Here is a 16,583-nt window from a genome sequence, read left to right on the forward strand (position 1 = left end):
CTCCCTCCTGGCCCCTCTGCCACCCTCACCCCAGTCCCCCCAGATTCAGATGCAAAATGCAACAGCCCACTATAACCCCCAAGGACAGAGCTGTGTCCTGAGTCCAGTCCAGGTGATGAGCACAGAGGCAAGCCTGAAAGTGAAGAGGCTGCAGATCTCTGCTCTCATTCCAAACTTGCCAGACGTCTGGGAGCCCTCTGAATACCACCCACCTCCCCCCACCCCCGTCGTCGAGTGGGTCCTGCTCCCAGAAGAACTGCCCACAAGACTGTCAGGGTGCTCTGCCCACCCTGCAGAGTCTGCAAATCAAGCCCTCAGCTGCACCTCTTGCTTTCATAGATTCAAGCGTAGCATTCATCTGGCAACAACACATTTCAGCAATTCCACACGAGTGCCTATTGTGCGCCAGGCATCTGCTGGCCTCCGGGATGTGCAGGCTCATGGAGAGACATGTCCCCTGCCTGCCAGGAGCTGACAGCAGACTTCAGCTGAACATAACAACATGGGGGAAACACAGAAGCTGGGGCACCCAACCTGGTGAGGCTTCAGAAAAAGAGTGGGTTAGGCGTGAGGAAGAGATGCCCTTTCACCAGGTGACGAGGGGAGGGGAGGAACCAGACAGCAGAAAGGAGCACTGAATGGACTCGAGCAGGCCAGAGTGGCACCTGCTATGCGTCTGGTACTTTCCTAAGGTTTGCAGCACGCGAGAGAACTCCAGAGCCTTGAGCACAGATGGGGGAACAGATCACTCCAGCACAGGGCAACGGGAGTGGAGGGTGGAGTGTGCCTCACCCTCAGCTGGGTCCAGTGCCTGGAGAGTCACACCTGCACGGTCCAGTGTAGAAGCTCATGGAAGGCCTGCAACAATCACACACACAGTTTCTTCCTTGAGGAAGTAAGCCAGAAAGTGCCCCAAGGGAGGTAAGGGTCGCAGCGGAGGGTGTTCTTCCTGGAAGGAAATGCCCTGAGATGCAGGCTCCCTCCTGACCTAAGACTCGGGCTGGTCTTCTGGGGCGCGGGGACACAGAAAGCATCCTCAGATGGCTTGGGTATGCACACGGGAAGTCCTAGGAGTCCACAATCTGGTGTACAGTCACGCATTGCTGAACAACGGGGACATGTTCTGAGAAATTCGTTGTCAGATGATTTCATCGTTTTATGTACACCACAAAGTATGATCACACAAGCTGGACGGACAGCCACTGCTCACCTGACATGTACACAGGGACCACCCATCGTGTATGTGTTTTGTCGCTGACCAAAATACCATTAAAGCACGACGGTATGATGTCTTTGCCAAACCTGAGGGCCCATGCACCACCGCCTCAAATAGTGGGTAAGGAGAGTCACACACCAACCAGCTGAGAGAATGAAGACAGCGGGCTTCCTGGTATCGCCCCTACACAGTAGGCCAGGGAACAGGACTCGAGGGTCAGAGACTGGTGGCAAAACCTTGAAACAAAATGACTTATGTGTCTATTTCAGAAGCAGCAAGGAAGGGGCTGGAAAGGGGCCCTGCAAGAATGTCTTGTCCCAAAGTTTAAAAAGGAAGGAGAGCACCCTGGGATAGGGTGGCAGTGGCAACCGTTCAGCCGTGACGGAAGGAGGGCGAGGAGCTGGCTGGAACCCCAGGCGTGGGATAGCGTAAGTGTGCTCCCCCTATCTCCAGGGTAACAGAGGTCTTGGGATCCTGTCTGTAGACATCTCCCAGCCTCTGCCATGGTAGTCTCAGCAAGGAGACTCCCCAGTGGGGTTTCACAAACCCCTGAAATGGTTTCCTACCTGGGCCAGCAGTCACTGACAAGTTTATGGGCCAGGCAGGTGCTCAGTGCTTCATCTGCATCATCTGCATCACCTCCCTGATCTCTGCATCAACCTCAGGAGTTAGGTTACACCCATTTCCCCATTTTACAGAAAAGGAAACAGAGACTTAGAGCGGGCACGTGGCTTGTCCAAGGTGGGAATGGAGCCACATGGAGCCTGAGCCACCCCGCTCTCCATGTACCACAAGTACAAAAGGGAGAAGCGACACCCCAGGGTGCTTCCACCCATCCTTTTGATCAGGAGGGCCGTGGACCTGAGGAACAGACTTTTCTCTTGAGAAGGAACATGAGGGACAAAGCAGCTGCCAGGTGACATTCCAGACAAACAGCCACAGGGGCTCACAAAGGAAACAGAGGGCAAGTGCTGAGTGTGGGGCGGGCCCAGCTTTCAACAATCACAGGGTCAGCTCCTCTGACAAGTGTGCAATTAGGCCCGCAGCAGGTCTAAGGATCTTTAGGAAAGAAATCAAGAACATTCCAAGGTGCTCACTTGACAGTCAAACAAGTTGCGTTCTGTCTTCATCTGTCAAATGCTTAACCATGTGATGTTTGGCATAACACATTTGCAATCTAAGCCACAAACACACACATTCTCTCCACTCTCCCCTTCACATGGAGTTTCTGTCTCCATGCTGTGGGGGGAGTACTGTCCACAGATACTTTGGACAGCCTGCCCTGCTCCCCAATGATGGCTGCCTCCAAACCTTTGTGTGAGAGAATCTCTGTTAAACCAAACAGAAGAAAATATGTAGACAGGAAAACACATAGAGAAGGGAATCTGGAATATCTTTGCCGGTTCTGTTTATTCCCCTCCTAAATGATGACTCGAATACCTGCCAGGAAACAGTCCCTATCTGGAAAAACCACTTGGAATTCTTGACCAAAAATGTCAGCATGGTACTTGTGTAAAATGAACTTTAATCCAGGGCTGATGTGTCTTAATCTTCTTATCTGTACAGAAAATATGGAAAGTATCTTGCCAACACAAATACTAGCCTATTAATACGTGACAACTGCTTTAATCCTGGGACACTTACTATCTCAACCCTCCAAGTCATTTCTTTCCTCAGGAATTATTATAAACAATTCTGGGCAGAAACATAAGGTGAATTGGTCACTGGTGTGTCAACTCTGTTCACAAACTAGTTCTCTGGTGAAGAATGGAACGGATCTCATTCATGCTGTTGCTAGGTGACGCTGCCCTCGGTCTTAGCGCACAGCACGTTCGGGGCTACCCAGCCCAGTTATGCAGGGTAGTGGGCCTCTGGACAACCAGACTCTCTTTCTCAGTCCTCACATAGATTTTTCCTCCAGGAACTCTCATCTGGCATTATGGAGATTGCAGGGGCCATTATTTCTGGAGATAGACGGTACCTTTTATTTTATGTACTTGGTCCTGGCATGCTCTTCATCCTGTCATTGCCTTCACCTACTGAAATCCAAGCTACTTTCAATGCTGTAATCTTATTGCTGGACCCCAAGACTTCTAATAGCAGGAAGAACAATGTGCAACTTAACATTTGTTTATAGGTCTATACTAGACCCCATGGGAGATGCTCTATATAACTGGTCTCATTTAATATGTTACCACATCCCCCATGATGTAGCTATTATTTATCATCTCTGATTGGCAAACAAGACTGAGAAGCCTTGGGCAGACCTTGCCAGTGAAGTCACAAAAACCAGTAAGTGGGAGAAGTAGGATGAGAACACTAAGCCTAATTTCTGAGCTGGGTGCCTCGTGTTCTCCAAGATCCCTGTTAGGGCCAAGGGAATTCTACGCTCTTTACACACTTATCATTCCAGCAGTCAAACCTTCCTACTTCCTCTATCCCCGTCCCACCTTCAAGACTTGAATCCAACAGAAACTTCACAATTTATTAAACACAAAAGCATCAACTTCACCTAAAGCTACCGAGAAATTCAGTGATCCAATTCTGACAGTACTTTTCTATTGTGCCACTAGATGGCGCGACACGAGCACGATGGAGGTAAAGTGCAAAGTGGCTGAGGCGGGGAAGCCTGGAAGGAGTTCGAGCAAAAACAGCAGAAATTCCTGCATAGGAAGGAAGTCTAAGGACTGCAGAACTGCTGAGAGTGCGGGCGAAATTCAGAAATGAGAACTCTGGTTTGGTGTTCAAGTCAGTTTTACCCACTGGTGGCTAGCGTCCCGGGCAAGTAAACCTAACTGTCCCTGCAGACTGTCCTGTTTGTTCAACAGGTGTGGTACTATACACCCCAGGCAGTTTTGGGAATGACGAATTAAATGATGCATATACAGTGCTAGGGAAGTAGTAAGTATGCAATATGCAGCCCACACTGGCATTACTATTGTTAATGCAATTACACCTAGAAGACTGCAATACCTTGATGACACCGCAGAGCACAGGCCTTAGACTCAAGGACAGTCGCCAGTCCCCTAGATTTCCAATAATGATAGATGTCCCCCAGTCTGCCCTCTTTCAGGAGTTGCCTGGATGCCAGGAGACTTCAACACAAATGACCAGTTGCTCAGAATTCCCTGAGTAGTGCTGAGGTGAGATCTCATGGAAGGCCAACTGGCCAGGCCTTGCTCACAGTGGCACAATTTACTCAGCACCTACTACGTGGCGCTGGAGACAATGAAAAGTCGACAAGGCCACACAAGCACACAGACGCATGCTCACATGATTGGATAATTCTGGAGATAAGTGCTGAGGAAGATACGGCAGGGTGTGGCGAAGAGGGATGGGGATAAGAGAACTAACTGCAAGTAACTGGCTGCGGCCCCTCCGAGGCATCATGTGAACCTCAGACACAAGGAAGGGCAGGAAGGAGAACAGGAAGGCAGAGAGTGCCCAAGAGTGAGAGTCCTCAGAACAGAAAGAACCTGGAAGCCAACGTGACTGGAGAGTTTCTACAGGAGAGAGTGGGTGCGTGCTGACGAGTCTGGGCTTATCTAATCTAAGGAGAGGCCAGAGGAGGAGTGACATTATCACCTGGCATCATCACCCTGGCACGAGCCTCAAATGACTCCATTGTTACTATAGAAAATTTTTGTACTAAAATACCAAGGAAGACCACTTTGGGAGTGGCAAGAGCAGATATCAAGGAGGCAGAAGAGACGCAAGGGGAACCAGTGGGGAGCCTTCAGGAGTCGTCCAGGCAAGGAGTGGTGGTCACAACGGTGACTCGGGCTATTCTGGCGGTCTTGAAGATGGGGCAAAATGGATGGAGGCCGAATACTTTGGAGACAAGAGTCTGCACCTTAACTTGAGAGATGAAGATGACCAAAAGGAGGGTGTGAAATGAACTCCTGCTCACTCAATGGCAGATGCTGTCAGCTAAAAGAATTCTCCTCCCCCTGACAATCAAACTCCACAAACAGCATGCCCCCACCCCAATACTGCAAAGGTCGACTGAAGCCCTAAACTCTTAGCTCCCACCATAATGCTACAAAACATCTATTCTCCCTGGAGCAAAGGGTAGCTTGGTTTCTCTTTCCCTACCCAAGAAAGTCAAATTCTAAATTGTTTCCCCACTCCTGTTCTGCTGCTACACGTGCAATGCGGCATTAATGTGGGGATGGCAAATCCCTGAAATTCTCTGTGGCAAACCTGGTTGAGTTTAATTTTGAAAAGTTATTTAAAACTTCCTTAAGACAAGGTATACCTTCTAGACAAGTGCAGGGAGTGACTTCCATCTTCATTGCTTCCTATTTGTCTCGGGGAGCAAGAGCAAACGCAGTGCCCTCACAGGTCGTTTCCAGGCAGACAAGCGCTCTGTAGGTCAACGCGATTGGCCGCCGGAAAGGACGAGCATGAGCTAGAGTCACTGGCCATGAGCTAGAGTCACTGGCCGGAGAGTATGTTTAGAGCAGCTGACTCCCTGCTGGCATATCCTTGAGCTTCAGCCCCCAGGAAGTGGAATGGCCCAGGTTCCGAGCATCTTCAAAGGTTCTTCTCAGCTCTGACATTCTGTCAGGTTCTCACCTCGGATCTCAGACAGTGCTGAAGGCCGTGGGAACAGCTCTCCTCTTCTAAGAGAGACCTACAGTCCGTGAAGCATACTTAGCTGCCAAGAGGCCATAACTGGAAAAAGCAGGGTAGGAGGGTAAGCCTTAAGCTTTAGTGGCAAATAATTTAGTTCTGGATAGTTGGATGTAATCTGACAGAGTAGTCATCGTCACCAGGGGGTGATTTGCACCTCCTTCCCCCTCCCCACCCCCAATGGGTAATGTCTGGAGGCATTTTGGTTGTCATGACAGGAGAGGAGGCTGCTACTGGCCGCCACAGGGATGCTGATCAACACCCTACAGACACCCTACAGTGTAGTGTACAGGACAGTCCCCCAATCATGAAGAATGACCCAATTCCAGTGTCAACTTTGCTGAGGTTGAGAAACCCTGTATTAATTTGGAAAAAAACCTGAGTTAGATACCTAACTCATACACCAGAATAAATCCCCAGTGGGTTAGATGGTATAAACCAGAGTGAAACCCTCCCCCCTTCCCTATCCTATCTCCTGTGAGTTATCTCCTCTCTCTCTCCCAATTTAGTCTGTGTATTCATTTATTTTTAAGATTTATTTTATTATTTATGCATACAAGGACTGGGGTGTAAGCCAGAGGTGGGGGGGTGGTAAGAGGATTCACCAGAGAGAGTGGAGAGCAGAACAGACAGATCCACTGAAATACACTGCTGAGGGGAGCAGTGGGCAAGACAGGAGGGGTCTGCTGTGCCATGTGGGTTGCTCCCTGGCTGGCTGGGGATCGAACTCGTGCAATAGTGTCTGGCAGTAGCTTGACAGCGCTGTCTTTAACCCCTGTGCCACCAGGGAGGCCCCAGTCTGTATATTTAAATGAGAGCAAATATCCTAGGACCTCAGTAGGTCAAATGGTTATGGGCCACAGATCCTCCTGGGCATCAACAGAATCTCTGTCTCAAATAGGGGCAATTCTGCTTATGGGGAGACCTGGCAATGTCTAGAGACATTTTCCCTGCCACAACTGGGGGCAGGTGGGTGCCACTGTCATTTTGTGGACAAAGGTCAGGGATGCTGGAAAACATCCTACAGGGTACAGGACAGCGCCACCAGCCTCAAAGTCAATAATGCTGAAATACTACTGTACCCCCCAAAGAGCTTTTCTCTACCCAAGCATCCAATTAGGAAAATAACAGCTAGATGTAACTAACATATATCCACAGGCAGCATATATTTCCTCTGGCACAATCCTCATGCTTGATTACTATGCTTTCTATTCTACAGACACTGGAACTGAGGTCAAACTGGCAGAAGACACAAGTCAAGGACAGTCAATCCAGGCACTTCTGATTGTGCCATAAATTGTCAACACCAAGGCTGGAGAAACAGGGAAGAAACCACGCAAAGGTCACCACAGCCCCCACTAAGGGCCCCTACACTGGGACGCTGCTAGCATACGCCAGGGGTTCTTGGTGTCAGCACTCCTTTCCATCTTGAAAATTACTGAGGATCTGCAAGAGCTCTTGTAAAGGTGGGCTACAGCCACGGGGACTTAGTATACTAGAAAATCAAACCAAGAAAACGTCAAAATATTAGTTTAAGACAACAAGTTAGTAAAGGTTTATCTAAGTATTATTTTGATGAAAAAAAATAACTTTTTAAAAACAAAAATAAATTAGTGAAAAGAATGCTGTTGTTCTATGTTTTAACAAATCTCTTTAAGGTCTAGTTTAAGAAAAGAAAAGTAGGCTGATCTTGAGTTCATCTGTGACTCTAGCATACTATTACAACCTCTGGGGAAACTACTGTCCATTCACAAAAGCAGAGTGAAAAGGCAAATGTGTCTTTGTATGGCTATGGAAATAGTTTTGAACTCAAACTCCCTTAGAAATTCCCAGAGACCTTGGCCATTGTGGAGAAACCTTGCCACATGCTGCTTTGGGTACCTGCCTCCAGGACACTGAATCCTGAATTAATTAAAAGTCCATCCGGAGCTCTCTGTTGAGGTCCTAGGCTAAAGAGCACCCTGAGTTTGGAGATCCCTTGTCTGTGAGATGGTGGAAGAGGGTAAAAACCCAAATGTCAAAAAAGGTCAGGAAGGCAAAGGTGGGCTATGTCCCAGACAACCTGGGGGAGTCTGGAGTCTCCAGGAAAGCACACAGTCTATCTCAAGGCAGCAGTTGTTCCATTATCCTGGTACATCATTACTACGTAGGAACGCAGGCTGAAATTGGTTCTTGGTTTTCAAGAGAAATCAGAAACCTGGATTATTTCCCCCTCTGAAATCTCAGAATTCTTAAGTGTTGACTCCTAATTAAAAACAAACAGAAACCTATATGGGCCAAATTAAAAATGCCTGTTTGCCCTTCAAACAACTTTTCAACTTCTGCCTGTGGTTTTCAACTCTGGCTTCATGTCATAAAACATCTGGGAGCCTTCTGAAAACTCCAGATACCTGGACCTCCTGCAACCATCTCCAGTGCTGTGGCCCAGGCACTTTCCTCAACCTTGAGCAGGTGTAACATGCAATCAGGATTAGACTGACAGTGCTAGACAACAGGACTGAGTACCAAGACCACAACAGTGAAGCACACTGGTCATGGAGGGCTCCACTGTGAAGCCCTAGGCTGTACAATTTTATGTGGAACAATGCAGAGCCACACCGCTGACTCCACTGGGATCACAGGAAGGTCACTGTGCATAGGTGGCAAAAACAAATCCCCTTCAAATGAGCCAAAGAACCCCTGCTGCCTGCTGCTATCACGTTACATCCAGATGATGCAAACCCATCTGCCTTATTAGTGCCTTACGAGTGCTGCAAAGTACCATGGAGAGCTACCAAAGCTCGCCAAGTCAGTACCAGCTAACCGTGTACAGTTCTCACTACATGAGAAAGACCCTGTGAAGCTCCCCAATGCATTCCACTGCTTTTCAAATAGCACTCACCTCCCACTTTACCCTGGCCTGTTCTGTGACTGAACTCACACATGAGGCTGGAATTCAACCCCAAAATGCTGCCTTTGCTACCACCAAGCACTATCCCTCCTCCAAACACCATCTTATACTCGAAGCTCACCTTATTCCTCCTGTTGCATCCACTCAATGCAATTCCCTCTGTGTACAAGCACATACCCCGACTAGCCTTACTATCCAGTGATTGTGCGGGAGTAACAGGTTTACTAGGTAATTTCACTGTCCTCTTCACTGAGAAGCAAGCTGAAGACATGGTTGGGAAATTCTGCAGAACTCGAAGTTTTTCCATCTATACACAGGATGCTGGGCAAAACCTAGTCTTTCTTTGAAACTAGATTTTGCAGCTTTTGTGATATCAAGACACCCCTCAGTTACCATAAAGTTCCACCTGCTGCAGAGTTAAGAAGCACTGGAGAGTTGAATATAAACATTCAAACAAACCCTAGAGTTAATTTTTGCCATAACTCCATGAAAAAAATTTCAAACTGTTGTTCCTCCCTTATCTAAAAACCTTAATTTAGGCAGGGGAAGAGGGTCAAGAGAGTTGTATGTACTGATGATCCCAACTGTTTGAGTTCTAGTTCACCAATGAAAATTCAGGTGTATCTTATCCTCTCAGAGGTTAAGTTTTAAATCAACAAGGTAAAAATTGAGAAAAGTAAACCACTAGAAAATTTCTACCCTGACATCTGGTCACTAGTTCTCAACTGGGAGTTTGCCCACCAGTGGACACTGGTCATGTCTGGAGATGGGTGTGATGACTGTGGGAGGGTGCTACTGACACCTAGTGGGTAGAGGTAAGGGAAGCTGACTGCATCCTACAATGCACAGCGAATTATATGGTCCCCAATGTCTATAGTGCAGGGACTGAGAAATTCTGAGCTAGATGGCTGTGCAATGAAAGGCAAGACAGAACCCAGGAGGGCTGAAGGTCCACTTCCTACTGGTCTCCCATCATGGGCTCAACCAAGATCCACCTTATTTGTGAGGAAGAAACACCTGCACCATTCAGACTCCTCTCTTTATGCCGAGCATTAAAGTACATGTGTCTGTAAGTCCCCTTATAGTAAAAATAGCTGTTGACTGTTTATTACTGTGTGCTGAGCTAGGTGATAATTCATTTACATGCATTAATTGACCCAATGCTCACAGCAACCATGAGATAGGTGTGATCACCACTATTCCCATTATACTGGTGGGAAACTGAGATTCAAAGGGCTTAAGAAATTTACTAAAAGTCAATCAGATAGTACACAGCAAAATCAAAGCACAAACCCAGTTCTCTATGTGTCCCTACCCTGGTTCACTCTGCAATGTCTGAGGATAGTTTTGGTTGTCACAAGCCCTTCCAGTAGGGGATGTGGAGGGTATGTGCTCTCCTGGCATCTAGTGGTACTGTCAGGGATGCCAGGACACTGTTAAAATCCTACAATGCGCTTTGAACCAGAATGTGAACAGGGCTATTGAGAACCCCACTTTATATTATCTCTCAGGTGTCTGTTAGGCAAGATCCCAGGAATTCATATGTGTATGGTATCTCTTCATATTTGGATCTAGAATTCAAGATTTCCTTTAGCTCAAATACACTGTGCTTATCCTCTTTCTACTTTTTATGAGGGATAAACTGTCTTCAAATCCTGATGTCTGTCAACAATGAATGTAACCCCAGAGCAAGAATGAGTCTGGGATGTATAAATATTAAAATGCCAAGCAAGAGCCACTATCCTTGGGCACAAGTCACATGCGTGCACGCACACACACTTTCTCTCTCCCAGGAGAGGCACTCCAACTGGACTTTAAAAGTCAGAAACTGTACGACAACCAATAAAGGGAATAGCTATGACCATCCCTTAAGAGATCACCATGGCAACGAGGGCCAACAAAATGCTGTACTGAGTATACAACTGGAAACATTTCTTGGTACACAAGCACAGAACACCTCACCTGTACCATTCGGGTACTTATCAACAGCACCTGTGCTGCTTTTTAACTGTAGAATTGCCTAGAGTCACCTAAACACCTCACAGAATGGGGGTAGGGGCAGAGACTGAGCATTTGTGGTTTCAAGAAAACTTATTCTCTAACAAGCTTGTTCTGATGCCCAGCCTGGGTGGACAACCTTTGCCTCAGACTCAACCATTGCCTTAGGTGGCAACGGCTGAGAGAAGAGGGACAGACGGTGAGGTGAAGCTTGATCAGCTTAGGATCCCAATCTGGAAAGAGGGCATGTGGCTAGAACTTGAATAGCAAGAGGGAAGGCACTGTGTGGGGCTGTCCCTAAAGTTTTAAAATGCATAGACAAGGAAGTCTCAGTGGGCTGTTCAAGCCACAAGTAGAAATGGAGTTGAGAAAAATGTAACAACGAATTAAAGAATGGCAGACATGTGAGGCAAGGCCACTGAGATGTGACTTCCTGAGGACAACCACGCTAGACCTAGAAACAGAGACAAAAGTACTAGGTGAGAGTGGTAGGCAAAAACATTTCATTTCTCTATTTGACACATATATGTTCCAATATGCAATTTCCAATTAGCAGCTCATATGCTAGAAAGGGTATCCCTGGAAAACAGGAATCCATTTTCTCTTTGTGCTCAAAGGTATACCTCACACTGAGATACGCCTCACTGATTCATTCATTCATTCATTTAACAAACATTTCTTGGATACCTACTCTGTGGTAGGCACTGTTCTAGGTGTAAGGGATCCATCAGCGATCATGACAGATAAAAATCCTTGCCCTCCTGGAGCTTATATTCTAGTGAAGAGCCAGTCAAACAAACCAGTAAAACCCAACATGTCAGATGGTGGTAAGTCAGCTGCCTAATATAAAACAGAGTAAAGCAGATAGGAAATGTGAATACAATTTAAAATAGGTGGCCAGAGTCATTCTCAATATCAAGTACCATTTAAACAAACACCTGAAGGTGAAGGAGCAAGCACAGGAATATCTGGGGGAAGAATATCTAAGACACAGGAACCAGAAGGTCCAAAGGAGAGAGTATATGGACCATTTTAGGAACGCTGAGAAAATAAGGGTGAGTCGGGGGAGAGAGGGACAAGGAGGTAGCAGAGAGCACCACTCTGCCTTCTGAGCTATGTTGTTAAATGGCTAACAGTGGCAATGTTGGTGTTGAGAAGTGATCACCCTCTGGAAATATTTTTTTTTTCCCCTAAAGATTTATTTATTTATGCATACAAGAGCTGGAGTACAGGCCAGAGGTGTGGGGGTTGAGGGGATTCACCAAAGACAGAGTGGGGAGCAGAACAGGTAGACTCACTGAAATACACTGCTGAGGGGAGCAGCAGGCTAGACAGAGGTCTGCTGCACCATGTGGGTCTCTCCCTGGCTGGCCGGGGGATCAAACTTGTGCTGCAGTGGCTGCAGACAGATTCATAAGGTTGCGTCTTAACCCCTTGCGCCACCAGGGAGGCCCCCTCTGGAAATATTTCTAAGGCAGACCCGACAGAATTTCCTGTGTGTATGAGAGAAAGAGGAGTCAAGGTTTTTTGGCCTGAGAATTCAAAGAATGAATTTGCCATTTACCACAACAGAAGAAAGACCGTGGGAGGGACAGGTAGTTTGAGGAAAGAGGGATTTTGTTTTGGATGCACCGCTGATGTGCCTACCAGACATTCAAACAGAGATATCAAATATGATGTTGGATATGAGTCTTGAGTTTAAGAAACTGAATGGGCTGAAGATGAAAATAATGTCACAATGATTCCCATTTAGTCAGTCCTCCTACCTTTAACTGAGTCTTATGAACTAGAATGCTTCAACCCTCTGGGACTTGGGACTCTCTTATTTATTTTTATTTATTTTTTAAAGATTTATTTATTTATACATACAAGAGCTGGGGGTACAGGCGGTGGGGGGGGGCAAAGGGGTGAGAAGATTCACCAGACACACTGGGGAGCAGAACAGGCAGACTGACCCAAGTACACTGCTGAGGGGAGCAGCTGGAGAGTCAGGAGAGGTCTGCTGCGCCATGTGGGTAGCTCCCTGGCCAGCTGGGGATCGAACTTGTGCTGCAGAAGTTGCAGATAGGTTCATAGGTTGTGTCTTAACCCCTTGCGCCACAAGGGAGACCCAACTCTCTTATTTTAATAACAGAAATGCGCCATAAAATGGCCAAAAGACCACCTGATTCACATTCCTGCTCCTTACTAGCTGTGTGACTTGTCTTGGATAAGGAACGTAACCATTCTAAGTCTGTTTCCTCACCAAGAGAAGAGAACTAACAGCACTCTTGAAGCTTTTGTGAGGCATATTACCCAGATAACATATGCCCAGAGTTTAGACATTACCTGCTACCATCCCAAATGCCCCACTAGGACGAGCACTTACTATCATCATTCACACATACATTAGTGTAGTTCAATACGGGAACCTCAGACCACCCTCCAACAGCCGGAGCATGGTATGGGACCCAAGGCCAGACAGGTAGATAGCTTGCCTGTAGTTTTGCACTTAGAAACGGAAGGAGCTAAAAATAGGCCTGGGAAGTTCAGAAGCTAAGGCCCTATCAACACCACTGTTGATTTAAGCAGACATCAGTTTACGAAGAGCTTCCCTGAGGGCTTAGGAACCGCAACCTTGTCAAAAACGCTCAGGTGGGATGTCAGCCATCCACAGAGAAGGGAATAACACATTCTCTGTCGATCTCTCTCTCTGTTAGTTCAACAAAAAAAAGACCAAAACCAGCCAGGGATTTCGGCGGCCCACATCCTGCGGCCCGGCCTAAATGAAGGGAGACGATCAGATCGCCACGAAGGAGCCGGGGGAACTGGCGGGAATGGGGGGTGGGGAGGGCAGGGCGGGGGCAGGGGGGTGAAAACAGACCGGGTGTCTCCGGCGTGGGGGAGGCCATAGGAAGATGAGAACCACACAGGATTAGGGGGTGGGTCGGCTGGGTAGGCAGGAGGGGAAACGGGAAAGGCTGGGTCTCTAGGAACGAGGGGGCGGGGAGGGAGCGAGGCGCGCTCCGGCCCACGACCAGGCCCTAGGGTCTATTTACATCCGAAGCCCAGGCACTCAGACCGCGCCTCCTGCCCCCTTCCACTCCGGACCTGGCCTGCGAAGCGGAAGGGCCTGAAGGCCGCCGTCTCAGTGGTCTCCCCGGCTCTCCGGTCCGACGGTGGCAGGGCTGGGACTGCCGGGAGTGAAGGGGCCAGGGAACCCGGCCTGAGGGGACGCAATGGGGGGCGGCTATGGGGCCCGCTGAGTCTCTGTCCCGAAGCAGACGGGACCTCCGGACCCCGGCTTGCCCACCCCTCAGGCCTGTGGGCCCTGAGCCTCCCCCCGCCCGTTCTCTGACTGCCAGCTGGCCCCCGACGGCGCCTCCCCTACCTTCGTTCGCCAGGTCCGCCATTTTACTTCCTTAAGCCCTCCCACAAGGCTCCGCGCCGGCCCGGGCTCGCCGCTTTCTGCCAGAAACTCCCCGCGCGTGCGTACTTCCCAAGCCGACTCCAAGAGAGGCGGGCAGATGGCGCCTGCGCGTTGAGCCCGAGTCGGAGTCGAACTCTAGATCGCTGTCCAGACCTGGCCGAGCTCCGAGCATGCGCCTGCGCACTAACAGCCCCCGCCTCCTTTTCCCGCCGACCGAGGGGGCGTGGGCAGGGTGGGCGCATGCGCATCGGGCCTCGCGCGTCCGGCTGCGCGGGAGCGACGTTTGTGTGAGGTTCTGTGGCTGGAAACGGGTCTTGACGCCCCCGTTTTCCGCTTGTTTCTCCCTAGTGCCCCACTGTGGGAGGGTGAGCCATCGAACGAGACCTCCTTCTAGGTAAATCCCTGGGTCTGCCTGGGACTTTCCTCACGAAGCCCCCGAGGCCTGAGGGAGCGATCTGAGGGGAAGGCCTGCGGAACGCCCGTCATCTCGAGCCTCAGTTTCCCTTTCTAAGTCCAGTGTGTCCGGCAGACCCTTTCTGGCGGCCAGGTAGAGAAGTGGGGTGAACAGAGGCCTGAGGTTGAAGAGCACAGACCAAGGGAGGGGGGCTCACGCGAGAATGGTAGGTAATGTTGGCCAGATAATATCCTTGGTAATTCTGATCAATATCACCGTAGATACTCTTGCTCTCCGCACTTGCAGTGGTAGCGAGAGAAAAGAGGGGCTTCTGTTTCATAGATGGCACCTGAATCAATTAAAGATGATATGCCCTTCAAATTCATATCCAGAATTTAATAATTAAAGGGCAATGACATAGCTCCAAAAGTAGGGGGCTTTCTACCCATTCTTTGCTACCAGAAACTGGTCAGAATGAGTCCTACCAAGCATACCCCTGATTTTATCACCAATTCCAATTAAGGGTAACTTGCATTAAATACCGTATATCATCATTTAAAACAGAACACCACCAAACCATCAATAGGAGATAATATATAAATAAACCGGAAAACAAAAAAAAAAAATAAATTCTGGGTAGATCCTGTTGCCTGGCAAAGTGCTGAACCCCAAGCCTGATTTTACTTTGATATAAAGGGTGATTAGCAAAGTATTAGCGGCATATTAAAAGCATCACTCAACTGAAGCTTTCTCCTTGACTTGAGGAGTGAAAGAAAATTGAAAACGTAATAACTATAATCTTTATGACTTGGTGTCATTTAATGCCATGTCTACACATCTCCTCAAGTCATTTCATGCACCACATTCATTCCACATTTTGGGAAGCTCCCAGCAACATGTCATCACTTGCTAAATATAATGCAGTTGTGGTTTTCCAAGGGACATTGACAAGTGCTAAACCTGTGAGCTTGATGAGCTAATATCCATAGTTTTTACAGTTTTTACCAGTGCCAATGGCTGCCAACAGCCTCAAAGGCCTTCCTTTGCTTGCTTTATCTGGTTTCTAACAAATTAACTTTGCCAATACTTATTAATTAAATATTTGTTGAGCACCGAATGTGATGGTTTTAAGACATAACCCCAAATTCTTTGGCCTTCTTCCCAAATCTGTTCCCTTCCCTTCATGGTTTGGTTATTGGTGGAGCAGAAGTGTTCAGTATGTAACTTGTAACTTGGAGACTGGGTCACCACAGGGATGTAATTCCTGCTGGCTTTATGGGAATCCTTGCTCTTAAAAGTCTTTAGCCGTTATCTAAAGCAATCTATGGGCCTCCCCGGTGGCGCAGCGGTTGAGCGCTGGGTTCGAAGCTGCCCACAGCCTCTGCGGCGCTGGTTCGATCCCTGGCTGCTCCCCGGCCACCGGAGGAGGGTCCCGCATGGCGCACAGACCTCTCCTGCCGCCCGCTGCTCCCCTCAGCAGTGTACTTCGGTCCTTCTGCCTGCTCTGCTCCCCGCTCTGGCTCTGGTGAATTCTCTCACCCTCCCACGCTTCTGACTGTACCCAGTGCTTGTATAAACAAAAACGAACAAACAAACAAATAAATAAATAAAAAAACATGCCTCTATAAAAAAAAAAATAAAGCAATCTAGCTGCCTTGCAGTGCTATACAGTTCTGTATGACAAGGATACATTCTGACAAATGGGACATGAGGTGATAGCATCATTGTGTGAACATCATAGAGTGATTACACAAACCTAAATGGTTAAATCTACTACAAACGAAGGCTGTATGGTATAATCTGTTGGGGCCACCATTTTATATGTGGTCCATCCTTGACCAAACTGGAAGGAAGTTGAGGCCACAAATGCAAAGCCCTGAGTAAGAGATGTGTGGCCACCCTCCGGCTGTTCCAGCTGCAGCCACTGACTGATGGCATGAGTGACCCGAGTCCCGAGAGACGAGCCCAGCCTAGCCTGTCCCATTCCTCAGCCAAAGAAACCATGAAAGATAATTAACAGTTGCTGTTAGAAACCACTACA

At 48.2% G+C, this 16,583-nt stretch overlaps 1 protein-coding gene across 1 annotated transcript in view; it reads right to left on the reverse strand.

Moving 5' to 3' along the window:
* The window catches only part of RANBP3 (RAN binding protein 3), a gene marked incomplete at its 5' end in the record, with an annotated part of 52,338 nt that extends 38,207 nt beyond the window's left edge, over nt 1–14,131 (reverse strand). Inside the window, one exon of the mRNA XM_084250543.1 lies at nt 14,110–14,131. Within this exon, the coding sequence (XP_084106669.1) occupies nt 14,110–14,131 (22 nt within the window). The remainder of the gene's footprint in view (nt 1–14,109) is intronic.
* Nucleotides 14,132–16,583: the final 2,452 nt, after the last annotated feature.

The sequence above is a fragment of the Talpa europaea genome, assembly GCF_964194135.1.
Source record: "Talpa europaea genome assembly, chromosome: 12".
NCBI lineage: Eukaryota > Metazoa > Chordata > Mammalia > Eulipotyphla > Talpidae > Talpa > Talpa europaea.